Source organism: Berghia stephanieae, chromosome 6 (genome assembly GCF_034508935.2).
Source record: "Berghia stephanieae isolate SIO BIC M18660-M18661 chromosome 6, UCSD_Bste_1.3, whole genome shotgun sequence".
Taxonomy (NCBI): Eukaryota; Metazoa; Mollusca; class Gastropoda; order Nudibranchia; family Aeolidiidae; genus Berghia; species Berghia stephanieae.
In genome coordinates, this window is record NC_088365.1 from 31,668,648 (window position 1) to 31,683,840 (window position 15,193).

Below are 15,193 nucleotides of genomic sequence, written 5' to 3' on the forward strand. Positions count from 1 at the left end.
GAGATAGATAATCCTCTTATCCAACGGGTAGCAAGTAATTGTTACTGGCCATTTAATGCTATAGTAACTAGGATAACTCAGTCTATACGGTTAATGGCTCTGAAGGATTGTATCTTATTTAATAAAATGATCCAGAAGAAGGATGGAGATAGATAGATAGATAGATAGATAGATAGATAGATAGATAGATAGATAGAGAGATAGATAGATAGATAGATAGATAGATAGATAGAGCTCTTACATCCATGAGGTCTGATATATCATCAGAGAAGTACTTTCCAATAGCAGCATTGGCAGCCTCTATGCACAACAAATAGTCATTGCGGGCCTTCAGTGCTTTCACTTTGTTGTCGTGGTACTTTTGTTGTTTCTGATCAAGGAAAGAAAAAATAATAGAATCTATAATGAAAACTTGCACAATGCACTTTTACATGTTGGAGTATGCTTTTCTCAAACTGACCTTCTGCTGCATGTTAGTTAGTTGAATGCAGCAAATTAGCTATTTTAGTTTTTACAAATTCAAATCTTTAAAACAAAATACAGTCACTTCTCTCTAATCCAAACACCTCCTTTCCCAGCATTCGGTCCGGATTACAGACACATCCGGATTGTGGAATCAGTCCCTAAAGTGTACGAATAAAAACTAGAGGTGCCTAAGTGAGCCAACAAAATGGAGAGAAAGATAAATCGAGTAAATGTGACTCATATATAAGGTTGTGTTGTTCCCTTATATATGAGTCACATTTAGATACTCACTTTATCTCTGTACAAATAAAGAAATTTTTTTTTTTTTAAACTAGATTCGTTGACTCACGACTCAACCATATAAATCATTTTACATGTGTACACAGCACAGAATGATCGAATAAAAATGAGGGGAAAAAAACATGGATAATACTAGGGAGAAAAGGAGAAGTTAACAGCTCTGTGATTCTCGTGCTGATTGTTTAATGACAGGATTTTCCAATGATAAAAAATGTGAGCTTTAATATATAGTGCAATATCCACTAAACATGCTCAAAGCACTTTACAAAGGGTCCCTGACCAACAGCAACACGTAACATTTAGAACAAGACATGACACCTGTTAGGCGATATTACATTTTTTTTTCGGACAGAGACAACACTGTTAACGGCCAGGTACTCATTTTACACCTAAGTATGGTAAGAGAATGTGAATAAAGAACCTTTTCCAAGGACTCAACTATGCTCCGAGCGAGGCTCGAACCCAGGACCTTCCGATCCAAAAGCGAGTGTCATACCACTAGACCACATAGCGACATTTTCCAATGATATTGTCCCCAAAAGCAAAAACTCCTCACCTTATCCGCCTGTCTCTCCAACCCTTTCAGTTTACGGCTAGTTGTATTTTTTCCAGATAACTGCTGTTCTACTTTCTGCTTCTGGGACTCTACATTACGGAGTTTCATCTCAGCTTGTTTGCTCTCACTCTGGTAAATGTGGTAGGTTTTCATGGCCTGGAGGTAGTACAGGAGACATTATCGTTATTGAAATCATCATGTTCAATATACACTGCGTCACCATTTAACATGTGACACACCATTCATTACACAGTGTTCAAGTGTCAAATAATGTCAATCAAAACAGCATATTAATAGCATTCAAATTCAAACAAATCTCTCTATCTTCTCGTCTTAAAATTAAAGGGGAGATCATGCATTACTATATTATTAGAAGAAAAAAAAGACTATTCAAATAAGCAATCCGAAAACTAATCATTGTGGGAAAAATCCTGTGTGTTGTGAGCCAATATGAAGGAAAGCTAACACAAAAGAAAGATGTGTGGTTATTATACATAGCTTTCAAATATTAATGTCAATCTTTTTTCTTCTAAATTCACATATTATTTTTCATAAATTATATATTCCCTTTGAAAACGGTTATGCTTTATCTAGTTTAGGAGAAAAAATATACTCTCTCTCTCTCTCCTCCTCTCCTCCTCTCCTCTCTCTCTCTCCTCCCTCTCTTCTTCTCTCTCTCTTCCTCTCTCTCTCTCTCTCTCTCTCTCTCTCTCCTCTCTCCCCCCCCTTTTGGGGGGGGGGGGGGAGAGTAAATTATTAAAAATAGTTGGTTGTGGTTTACTTACACTTTGTAATTCATTGAGTATCTTCATTATGTCTTCATGAGACTCGGCACCGATATCCCGACACTGGAAATAGACAAGGATAAAATTACAAGATATGTAGTGTAAATGATTTTGGGCATGTATGGTATATTATCATACTATATCATTCTTATATTTTATTATGTTTTATTATATTATAATATATTATATAATAAAAGAGGACGGGGGGGGGGGGGGGGCAAATGACTTAAGCATTGCACTGTGATCTGGAAAGTACTGGGTTCGAGCCCCGCTTCAGGCACTTTCATTTTTTTCCTTGGGCAAGATTATTAACCCCCAATCTCCTCACTTTGGACAACATGGGTGATTCCTATGGGAGATCTTTGTTTGATGGATTATCTCTATTCCTTCGTGTAATGCCTAGGTGACGACATCTAATGATGCTGTGCGGAAGGGTGTAATTTTTGTTTTCACATATATCATATCATATCAAGGAATTCAGATCAAACTGATATTGCAAAGTAGCCATCCATCCTGGAGACAAATTATATTAATGGGAACAAATTATATTAATGGGAACAAATTACCTTCCTGAGACCAAATTTCCTTCCTGGTACCAAATTACCAAGATATAAATGGCATATTATTAAGAAGAAACAGTGACTTGTGCTCACCTTTCTAGATATCCTTTGAGAGTTGTCGATGACCTCTGCCAGTCTGGACACCATCTGATTGTTGTATATCTCACTAATGGTGGTGTGGGCCTGGGACTGTTGCCGGGTAATCCCCAGAAGAAGTTTCCAGCAATTGTAGGTCGAGACAGTAGCCCACTGTTCTTGTCTAGGGAAAGGAACAGGCAGATAGAAAAGCTAATGTAAATCAAATTGAGGAGATCATTTGGAAAGGCGATCATGTGATGTTTATTTTTATCCCTTGACAGACAATGCTCGTTGTTTTCACCAAATTCGAAGTGATTATAGAAATTAACTCGGGTGTGAACACTCGACGATATATGAACTATCAGAAATGGTAAAACTACTTATCAGTACTGAATGAAATGAAAATTATGTGCCATGTGGCCCTCGGGGGCAAAGAGGGGGGGGGGGGGTATAGCTTTGGAGCAATGAACGTGCGTAGTGAAATCATGAAAATATGACATTACTGTTGTCATGGACAAACAAAAGTTTGTTTTTTTTCTTCAACAAGGATCAATAACAATCTAAAGTATTGATAATACATGCTCCGGCACAACATTTTCCTTCTCAATTTTTTTAATGAGATAAAGAAGCTTATGTAATTGTCTAGCTGAAGCAATACGTTCATATTTCTACATTTTTCTAATAGTTATTGGCAAGTTTGTAAATATTACTATTGAACACGCATATTGTTCTCTATCAATTAGTTGAGAGTCAGTTTAAAAAAGTAAGTCCCTTTGCCGAAATAGATGTCAATGATTGCCAAATTAACATCGCAATGTAATGAGTCAACAACATCCAGTTCCTTACATTTTTCTATATCTAAAGAAACCCAGCTGCATAGACCTATCATCAGTATTTAAACACAAAGACACCCCCCCCCCCCCAAAAAAAAAAAAAAGGGGGGGAGTTGGCAGCTCTGTGATTTTAAAAAATCCCAACCCGACACACGGGGTCAAACTCTTGTCCGTTCAAGTTCTGTGTGTGATCTGAATGCATTATCACTATAACCACATTCACTAACAGAGAAAGTAAAGAAAAAGAATAACACCCACCTATGCTGTTTGACCTCTTTGTGCCGTTGTATCATCTGTTTGACCAATTTGTCCAGACTGCGTGCATACTCCAGCTCCACTTCCGACCTCCTCTTGAAGAACTCCTGTAGCTCGGAGACAATGGCTACTTCTGTGTCCACCTTTGTGTCTAGACATACTAGCTGGTCCTTCAACTGTTGTCGGATATCTGGTGAAGACACAAGAGGGAAAATAAATTAAACATAAATAAATAGAAGAAATCCCATACGTTATTCATCCCAAGTGGTATAATTTGTCTTTGTGGTTTGTCTGAGATGATCAAGGCACCAACCGCAGCGCAGCCTGTAAAGTGAACAAGTATGAACATTCGCATGGCACCATTTGGAGAATTCATCAAGCTCATCGTGCTTTGCAAAGCTTATTATCTATTTCCCAAATGACGTTTCGTGGAAATAAATTTCAGTGTCATATAATAAAGGTTAAAAAAAAACGCATGCGAGTTCAAGCATTCTTATAATAAGTATCCGTCACTGTCTAAAGGCAACTTACTCATTTACATAGGTGGCGAATGTGGTAATGTGAGTCAAGTGCATTATCCAAAGACACACCACAACGTTGGGACTGGCGAAAGTTTTGCCTCCGATACATATCATCCAGTTAATGAACATGCTTGACTTGGACTGGGACTCATTTGTTAGAAAATGCTCAGCCATATCAACATCATTCTATTGTGAAAGTCATTTTTTGTTTGTGTGCCGTTATTGTCGTGAGCTTTAAAAAACAGTTTGAACCTTTAAAACGATGTTTTCTTCGTTCCTTTCGAACTACCTGCTCCCCCCCCCCCCCACACCCCCTCACGAACACAACATCGGGGTGGAAATAAACGGAGTAATAATAAAGTACAATGGACTCTCTCTCTCTCTCTCTCTCTCTCTCTCTCTCTCTCTCTCTCTCTCTCTCTCTCTCCCTTTCCTTTCTTTGACTATGGATACGAGACCCATCAGTGGTCCATACAGGACTATGATGATGATTATAATACATATCAATGATGTGATAATAATGATTGTTATCAATCATCATGACCAGGATAACTTGATAGTGTTAATCTCGTTTGTTAGTTCACACTGAAACATAAATACACAAATAAATGAATAACTAGATCTCATTCTCCAAATTGATTGCAAGCCAAAATGACAGTGCAACATGATGAAATCCTAATCAACTCCACTGCATTACCGTACCTATAATAGACAGCTTAGTTCCTACGCCGTCCCTGTAGCCCCTCGACTGTCTTCTGACAGTTGGCGAAAAGAAACCAGAACGAGACTGTTTGCCTGATGACGAGGATGACATGGACAAAGAACTGCCATGATGCTCTGGGATCGGGCCGCCCACCTCTACAGGTGACAGAGGGGAGGACACGATGGACACTCCAACACTACTAGTGGTGCTGACAGGGTCTGCTTCTACCACTGCTGTACTCATGGCTGTTGCTGCTGCTGCTGCTGCTGCTGTTATTGCTCCTGGCGCGTCAGGCAAATACAGCTACAGGTTACACCACACAGTTCATCACCACGGCACCATAATGGCTGCTTACGTCAAAATCCTTCCTCGTGAATTCTGGGGTACTTAATTCCATTAGCGGATATCAAACAGCAACATGCTCAAGTAAATAAGACTGTTTCCGTTATACTTTTACAAGTAGCGTTGATCCTTGCCGGTAATCACAAATGCCTAATGACGTTAATCCATGAAATGTTTCACAAGTTCGTTTTAAAGCAAGTAAAACTCCGTTTCAAAGATCCCGAGTGTCATATTTGGTAGGTAATCTATTTTAAATGTTTACACATTGTTTTAAATTATTGAAAAAAAAATAAAATAAAATCCAATAGATTCACATGTGTATCTATTTGTGTATGCACCATTTGGAACGAAATAATAATAATAGCCACATTAAAGAGTAATACATCGCTCAAAATATTTTTCATATCAATGAAGCAAACTTCCTTAACCTTATTCAACAACCGATTCAAATCATCTTCATGAAATAAAAAGTTTTGAGCATTATCCCTCCCATTTAAAAGAAAGAGAAAGAAATAAATAAAGACAAATAAGAGAAGAAAAAAAAATAATTAAGAATCCTGGTACTAACAAATTCAAAAATATAATATACGACACAAACAATTCGCCAACCCAGCAAGTGAAAATTTAAGCAAGGAGTAAAGAAATGATAGAAAAACTTTCTGACTTGGGTGGGAATCGATACACACAAATTACAGACGGTAATAGCACGAGGACTAGATGGAACCAAACTCACGTAGTACTGACATACAATATAGTATCTATAAATCTCATATCTGTGTTCTATATCAATGTTTTATTGCCATTGCCCCCCCCCCCCCCCCCCCCACACACACACACAACCCCTCCTCCATTCACCCCTGCTGTTCCATTTCCCATGGTAAAGTGAATGCATCTACCACGGTAATCAGACCTACCAAGTTCAGATTCAAAATAAAATTTGAAAACTAAAACTATCTAGATGGTAACAAGTAAACGTTTTTATTTATTTATTTATTTATTTATTTATTTATTTATTTATTTATTTATTCTTTAAAAAAGAAGATAAATGATCTGCACCATTCTGTACCGTGGAGAAATTAATTGTAGAATATTAACAATATACGGGACATTTCTGAGTCATATTAGAGCCAAGGAAAAATTATATGTTCACAACACACAGAACAATTAATAGATTTAGAGTTCACAACCTGTCATACGTATTGAACATTGAATAATATTCAGGAGGAAAAAAAATATAATATCATCTCACACCCGGTCACACACGCGTCAAACTGTCATATTATTCTGCTGCCGACAGAAAATGACTCCAGTCATGGTCTAGGTAAAAGCAAGTCGTCTAATTCTAGAACATGACAGAAAGGGGCAGCAAATATGTAGAGGATCGAAGTCCCTAATAGTAGACAATTGGCACTTACTTTTAAACTTCAGAAAGCTTCAAGCCTTCAGACAATACTTTCTACCCCAAAACTCCAATACAGAAAACACTCTCTACACCACAGCGGAACAATTGAAAAAGACCTTTACGACTACATGGCATTACAGAAGAAACCCAAAAGTCTCTGGATTACAAACAAACAACAGCAGACCCACGACTCGCTTGTCCTTATCACTTATTAATTAATAGAAACGCCAATTTCAATTTAATAGAAATGTTCGTGGGATAACGATTTATTCATAGCAGTTGGCAGGACTGGGTGGCAATAAAAGACGATAGACATGACAAACGTACGCGATACTTAGATTAGATGCGTGTACATTAAATCAAAGGAAGGTAAAGTCGAGAGATTGTGCACGTGAAAAGAAGGGGTCGGTGAGCAAGAAATGAACGTGAAATATTAGAGGGGGATTTGTTTGGAAACTGCATGGAATAAAAAACTGTGAACTTGGATAACGGAGATAATTGATAGAGCAACTCCTAACAAAGAGTTCTGTTCGCACGTGAATAAAATAATAGAAACAGGAGAAAAAAAAAAGAAAAAAAAAGAAAGAAAGAAATGAAGGAAGGAAGGAAGGAAGGACGGAAGGAAGGAAGAAAGAAAGAAAGAAAGAACGAAAGAAAGAAAGAAAGAATGAAAGAGAGAAAGAATGAAAGAAAGAAAGAAAGAAAGAAAGAAAGAAAGAAAGAAAGAAAGAAAGAGAGAGAGAGAAAGAAAAGAGAAAGAAAAAAAGAAAGAAAGAGAGAGAGAGAGAGAGAGAGAGAGAGAGAGAGAGAGAGAGAGAGAGAGAGAGAGAGTCTGGAAGGATAAATATGAAGAAAGAATAGAAAAAGAGGAGTCGAGGTTGAAGGATGAGGAGGTGAGGTACGTAAGGAGGATACAAACGCTTGCTTAAAGTGATTAGACATATCTTGTGAGAACAAAGCTACTGACAGAGTAAGACAAAACAATCGTAAAAATTCACGTTTGGTCTTTGCCAATTTTCATTTAAGATACAAAACAATTTATGATAAAATGGGGATAAAATGGAAAAAGTAAAATCTTTGAAAATCAACTTTTTACAATAATTTCCGTCCTGACATTGACTATTGCTTACCACCCCCCCCCCTCCCCCTCCCCATTTTCCCCCCTCTTTTGTCCTAAATCGTTGCACAAATTCTTTGTTTCTAATCTGAAACTAAGATAGATACAACTGGCAACTGTTTTAAAAGAAAGCCATTAGGGATGGCGTTTATCGTCAGAGAATCAAAGAAAACAGTTCCAGTATGCTAGAAGATCTCGACAATTAACGTGTGATATAACGCCGGCAAAGCTTTGTCTGTGCTGTTTTAATACATGGCTTATCAGGGAGTAATTTCACCGCTGAATTTGTTTAAAACAAAACAAACCAAATAAAATGTTCACAACTCTCAAAATGTTTTTAAAAATTAAGATTAGATACATGGAGAAATTTAAATAGTAGATCTAACCATGGGCCCTGATAGCTTAGCAGCACTTAACTCATAAATCATGATGCATTTCTCTGTACCCTATGTCCATCCACTTCCAGAAGGAACGTTGGGACTGTTATACACGGAGGAAACACTTTGAAATAAACTCGCTTTCTATCAAAAGGAACTGTAAATCTAAAGCTAGGTAAACCCTGATCTTTTATGAATGTTTGCATTTAGGTAAGTAGGTAATAAGGTTGGTAATATCAATAATCGGGGTAGAATCTCTCTCTCTCTCTCTCTCTCTCTCTCTCTCTCTCTCTCTCTCTCTCTCTCTCTCCGTCGTCTTCGCCACACCCCCCCCCCCTAACTATCAACCCTCTCCAGCTGAAATAACATTTTTGATCACCCCGTCTACCATTTCATTATAAGGTAACATCGATAACAAAACATTTGGTTTTCACATCAGCCCGACTACATGCCTTGTAAGAGAAGAAATAACACTGAAGCCAGTTTATCACTCTAGTACGGCTTCAAATAGCATAGACAACGTCAAACTATCACATCATGCTAGATTTACTTTGTTGTTTCAGGAGTTTATAGGCGCATGCGACACTTTAAGGTCATATCAGCACATGGACTATAAGAAAAAAGACACGCCTACATAAATTTCTAAAGATTAGAGTTATAGAAATAAAGATAGAAAGAAAGATAGATAGATAGATAGATAGATAGATAGATAGATAGAGAGAGAGAGAGAGAGATAGATAGATAGATAGATAGATAGATAGATAGATAGATAGATAGATAGAGAGAGAGATAGATAGATAGATAGATAGATAGATAGATGAGAGAGAGAGAGAGAGAGAGAGAGAGAGAGAGAGAGAGAGAGAGAAAGAGAAAGAAAAAAAAAAAAAAGAGAGAGAGAGAGAGAGAGAGAGAGAGAGAGAGAGAGAGAGAGAGAGAGAGAGAGAGAGAGAGAGAGAGAGAGAGAGGTGTCTGTACTTTAGTGAGCTAAGTCCATGTGTCTGAAAACTCGTTGGATGTTTAGCAAAGAGAAGTACAACACTGCACAATCAATATAGAAGGATCGAAGGTGGAGAAAGTGAGCAAGTAGGTAAATTGATAGATAGATGGATGGATCAATTGATGAATGGATGAATGGTAAATTAATGAACGGGTGCGTGGATGGATGGATGGATGGATGGATGGATGGATGGATGGATGGATAGATGAACGAATGGATGAATGAATAGATAAATGAACGTATGAAAACTGAGGGACAAACGGAGGACAGAAAAGATAAATAGTTAAGACAGTTTGGGAGAAGAAATTTATCGCCTTTGCTCTATCTACTCTCTTAATGAAACGGCGTTAGTTCTGCAGTGATAGCAAGATAAATAAATGGGAGAATTATGACTTGACTCAAATCCAGCCTTGTCGGTTACGTGTTCATTAAGAGTAAACAAAATGTCACGACAATCCCACCAATGCCTTCACGAGATCCAGCGCCATATTTCGTTTTCAACAACAACACAATAATAATAATAATAATAATAATAATAATAATAATATAATAATAATATAATAATAATAATAATAATAATAATAATAATAATAATAATAATAATAATAATAAACAAACAAACAAACAAACTAAACAAAAGACAAACAACAAAAATAAAAATAAATAAATATAACAACAACAAAAAAGTCTCCACAATGTTTTCGATTGAAAAAAAAGGCGAGGGGCGGAGGGTGAACGGCATTTAACAAAAAAAAAAAAACAAAAAACAAAAAACAAAAAAAAAAAAACAGCAACAATATTAACACGATCTAGTAGACGTCGACGACAATCAAATCCACCAAAAATGGCAAATGTATATTTTGTTTGTTTTGCATTGTTAGTTGTTAGACGTGTTTAAAATGCTATTTCCTCTAATTATTTTTGCTGACAAGCCAAGCCAGAGAGCATTTTGCCGTACTCCGAAAAAACAACTAATTTTAACAAATTTGGCCAGAAAACTCGTCTTCCAAATATCGATCGACTAAAAAGGATCCCCATCTTGTCAAAAACTCTCAAACCTGGGACTTAATTCAACACTTCCCTGAAGTCCCAGATTTGAGAGATTTTGACAAGATGAAAGGGGGGGGGGGGGGGGGTTATATTAATCGATCGACAGTTGAAATAACAGTTTCCTAGTCAAAAAATGTTTTTTAAAAGTGTCGTTTTTGTTTTTGTTTTTTTTTACTCAGAGTAGACCGCGGCAGCATTGTCATAATTGGAGCTGTCAAGTTCAACAAGTTAACATAAATAAACGTGAATCTTGTGTTTTGTGTGTATAATGATGAGAGATTAGAGTGGAATTACCCGAAAACTTCCAAATGTCTTGCTTTGTCATATTACATAAGCCACATCCCCCAACTTCTTCTCTTGTTTACAGACAATAATAGCACTCACATACAGCAATATTATCCCTGTCTTTATCTCTCAAAATATCTATCTAGCTATCTGTCTGCTTACATGTCTGTGTGTCTATCTGTCTGTCAGTCTGTTCTTCTATTCGTTAGTCAGCCGGTCCACGGACCATTGATCCATCCATTCCGTTTTTTTCGGGGGGGGGGGGGGGGGGGGGGGTAATATTATTAGTGCGAGCGATTTGAGAGGAAAGGGAATTAAGGGGGGAAGGGGGTGTCATAGATAGATAGATAGATAGATAGATAGATAGATAGATAGATAGATAGATAGATAGATAGATAGATAGATAGATAGATAGATAGATAGATAGATAGATGATCGATAGATGATGATAGATACGATGACGATATGATGATAGATAGATAGATAGATAGATAGATAGATAGATAGATAGATAGATAGATAGATAGATAGATAGTGAGTGAGTAAGAGTGAATGAGCGCCCCCTCCCCAATCCCCTTTCCCCAAACTGCTTTTTTTAATCTATGAAAATAATCCCTGGTTTTCTCCTCTTATGTTTTTTGTTGCCAAAGAAAACGGTTATCTGGTGCGCGAAAAACATTTCATAAACGAAACTAAACGAAACGAAATGACCCAAATCACGCTACTATTCTAAGTATAAGTTCTTTTTTAATCTTTTAAAAAGTAAGTGAACGAGTGAGCGAAGATAATGAATTTATTGTGAGTCAGTGATAATGCGAGCAACGAGAAAGGGAGTTAGTGAATAGGCAAGGAAAGAATAATATAATGAGAGTGAATAGGTAAAAAAAAAAAGACATTTTCACACACACACAAACACACACACTCAGACACACACACATATACACAACACACACTCGCACACACACACACACACACATATATATACACAACACACACTCAGACAGAGAGAGAGAGAGAGAGAGAGAGAGAGAGAGAGAGAGAGAGAGAGAGAGAGAGAGAGAGAGAGAGAGAGCGCTTTGCCAGATCTCTATCATTAGCCCATAAGGGGGAAAGGTGTCGTGAAAATTGGAGCTATTCCTTCAGGCTGCGTGAAGACGGTTTTGGCACCAGGAGAAGGTCCTGGCTTTTAATGAGTACAGATTGGCTATTATTAGAACAGCAAAATGTCAGCGTAAGATTCAAGTTTGCGCAATGCCACCCAGTCTGCCGTCACACGTACAAAACACCCTTTTCTCATTTTGGCTTGAAAACTGTTCATTCATACTTCCGATGAATAAATAAATAAATAAAATAAAATAAAATTCCCTTTATTTGTCCCCGTGGGGAAATTTGTCTTCAGAGTCTATTCCAAGGGAAGACTGGAATAACCAAGGCGTCAGCCGCAGAGCAGCACCGCAAAGTGAGCAACGGCAAGGTGACTTGCTCAAGGCCACACAGCGCGGCGGGTGATCGAACTCGGTATCTTTTGGGTACGAAGGAAAGACCGTACCGCTGAGCCACGGTGTCCTATATAGATCACCCCCTACTTGTCAAATGGTCAAACCTGGGACTTCGTAAAAAGTCATAGTTGTGGGCGCAATGAAGTGTCAAGGGACCCTTTAAATCTATAGATTTTTAAAGTAAGTTTTCTGGCCAAAATTAGAAAAAAGATGTTTTGTCACAACAAGACATCTCAATATGTTTGTCATTGTGCATGATATTCCAGTCGGCTTGCCTGCCGGCTGAACACTTCAACTACAAGACTAAAAATTTGTTTCAAATCATAAAATATTTCTTCTAAAATATTTTTCCCAGGCCATAACTACGAATCTCGCCATGTTTATTAAGACAGCGGTAAAAACCTTGCGACTCGGCATTATGAAAATGACCTGGCATAACCTGCGTGTTACAGTTTGTTTGCAATAAGAAAATATGGAAACAAGCCGTAAAACCAGGTCATAAGATTAAAATCAGACCTTTGGTGTCTCCATTAAAATTCGAACAAAAGAACTTTTCATCCAAAGTAGAGTCATTTACTTTCTCCTCCATCAGAGGAGGAGGAGCAAGAAGAAGAAGAAGAAGAAGAAGAAGAAGAAGAAGAAGAAGAAGAAGAAGAAGAAGAAGAAGAAGAAGAAGAAGAAGAAGAAGAAGAAGAAGAAGAAGAAGAAGAAGGAGGAGGAGGAGGAGGAGGATGAAGATGAGGAGGAGGAGGAGGAGGAGTGGAGGAGGAGGGGAGTTGGAGGAGGAGGATAAGGAAGAGGAGGAGGAGGACGAGGAGGATGTGGTGAAGGCGGTGGAAAAGCTTAACAGAAAAAAAAGGAAATCGATTTAAAGGAAAGAAGGAAGTGAAATAAAAGAATGATTATGTGAGTTGAAAAGCAGGCGAACTAGATAATGTGTAAAGGAATAGACGATAGCGATGAGAGTGTGAATCATATGAGAGATGGAGTGTTTGTCTTCACATTGTGTGATGCCGCTGGAATTTCAGTTCCAGCGTAATCTGTGGTGATGAATAGTTGTTGATATAGCAGAGAAGAAGAAGAAGAAGAAGAAGAAGAAGAAGAAGAAGAAGAAGAAGAAGAAGAAGAAGAAGAAGAAGAAGAAGAAGAAGAAGAAGAAGAAGAAGAAGAAGAATGAGGAGGAGGAGGAGGAAGAGGAGGAGGAGGAAGAGGACGCGGTAAATTTTAAATACGCGTTCCGTTCTGTTTTGTTTTCAGGATACGGTAGTATAGTATATGTATTAAAAAAATATTTAAAAAAAAAATAAAAACAATAAAAAGCAAGAAAAAACAAACAACAAAATAAAAACAAACATCACTTAGTGTCAAACATATGAGAAGCCAATTAATTAAAGGAAAAGAAAGCTAAAGACACCGGTTGATATTTACAACAGATCAAGTGGATTCTGGGATAGATTTGATGGAAAAGACACAACAGCTACTTCTCTCAGCAACCCTTCAGCTCAAGGGTTTGTTGTTGGTTAATTCGAGTGGCTGGAAATAGTAAATCATACCAAATTGATGTGTGGACGTCCACATGACAGGATTTATAACATACTTGTATTCATCTCCATAGTTGGTGGTATTCCATTGTACTTTAACCTGACAGTGTATTTCACTGTTTTCACCAAAAACGGCGGTTACCAAATGCTGTTTGCTTTTAAGGGTTTTACGGCGCTTGCAACACATTAAGGTCATATCAGCGCCAGTTATCAAATGCGATTCGGGCCTAAATTATAAGATCTGAATCGTGTCGGGGTTACTCTTTTTGGTGACACGAACGAAATGATTTACGTGTAAATGGCAGGAGTACATTATAGTGATTGGAATAAATAACAATGTGAAATTGAATGTAACCTTCAATTAAATATGCGAAAACAGATCAAATGCACGTTTCGGATTTCCCCTTTATCAACAAAACAGGATGAATGAAACACTACATCCTGTTTTGTTGATAAAAGGGAAATCCGAAACGTCCATTTTATCTGTTTTCGTATATATTAAATTGAAGCTTACATTCAATTGCACATTGTTATTTATTTCTTCGAGCTTCGAGCAGCAATATTTACATAGTGATTGGAAAGAAATTAAACCTCGCCTTACTTTGAGGGGGACCAACCTATAGATTTTTATCATTATGACCAATTTATTGTTCTCCAGACAACAACTTTATTGAAATTCTCAAGAAGGCAAGTCTAGATGATGGTAAATATTGAGGAGCAGACACTGGTGCTAGATACGAATCTGATAAAAGTGAGTTTGTAACAACAAAGCCAGACAAAGCATTCACAAGACATTTTAAGACGTCATCAAATTGCCTGCCAAAGTAATAGCTTTAACCCCTCAGACTCAAAGACCATTGACAATTCAAATAAATCATGGTTAAATCGGTTGGTTACATCTCGAGTGTCTGTGTGTGTGTGTGTGTGTGTGTACGTGTGTATTTTGCTGTTCATGTGAGTGTGTCGAGGAATATTATTATATATATAGATTATAATTGCTAATTAGTGATGGTAACAGCATTGGCCACAGCCGTTAATTGCTGGTGTGCTTCACTAATTACGTGGTGGTTCTGCTGTGTCCTCAAAGCTCCGAGGACAGGATAGAATCCTACATTCCGCGTCTAGGTAATTAGTACAAAATTGTCATGTACAATCAAGTCTCCGAGGCGAGATACTGGTCTGTAGGTACTTAACTAAATTGGGGGTCCCGAAAACTCAATCGGTAGAGCACTCGACTCGCGCTCAAAGGGTCTGGTTTCGATCTCGTGTAGGGTCAAGTTTGTTTGTTCGTCAGTGATTGGGTAGTTTGGTATGTTGGGTGTGGCTGAAGGCACTGCGGTCCACGGGCGTTTAAATGGCTGTGTAGGACTGCACGACTGCACAAATCAAAATAAAACATCTCTAATTCTTTTAAAATTTCATGTCCTCCTATAAACTTAAACACACTTGAATCAATGCCGAGATGTTAACCCAATTTATACAACCTTTGTTGGTGTGAGCCTCTTCCAATTTGGAAGGCTTTTGAAT

The 15,193-nt window shown here is 37.7% G+C and overlaps 1 protein-coding gene across 34 annotated transcripts in view; it reads right to left on the reverse strand.

The window, feature by feature from the left end:
- The window catches only part of LOC144974868 (SLIT-ROBO Rho GTPase-activating protein 1-like), a 231,729-nt gene that overhangs the window by 17,297 nt on the left and 199,239 nt on the right, over window positions 1-15,193 (reverse strand). For 24 of the 34 annotated variants that reach the window (XM_078918277.1, XM_078918275.1, XM_078918273.1 and 21 more), the window contains 5 exons: window positions 3,836-4,022; window positions 2,760-2,925; window positions 2,107-2,169; window positions 1,322-1,477; window positions 242-370 (listed from right to left, as the gene is read on the reverse strand). In XM_078918277.1, coding sequence (XP_078774403.1) covers window positions 242-370; window positions 1,322-1,477; window positions 2,107-2,169; window positions 2,760-2,925; window positions 3,836-4,022 — 701 coding nt within the window. Of the gene's footprint in view, window positions 1-241; window positions 371-1,321; window positions 1,478-2,106; window positions 2,170-2,759; window positions 2,926-3,835; window positions 4,023-5,055; window positions 5,721-15,193 lie in introns of all 34 variants that reach the window. The other 10 variants (XM_078918255.1, XM_078918248.1, XM_078918245.1 and 7 more) reach the window with 2 other exon arrangements.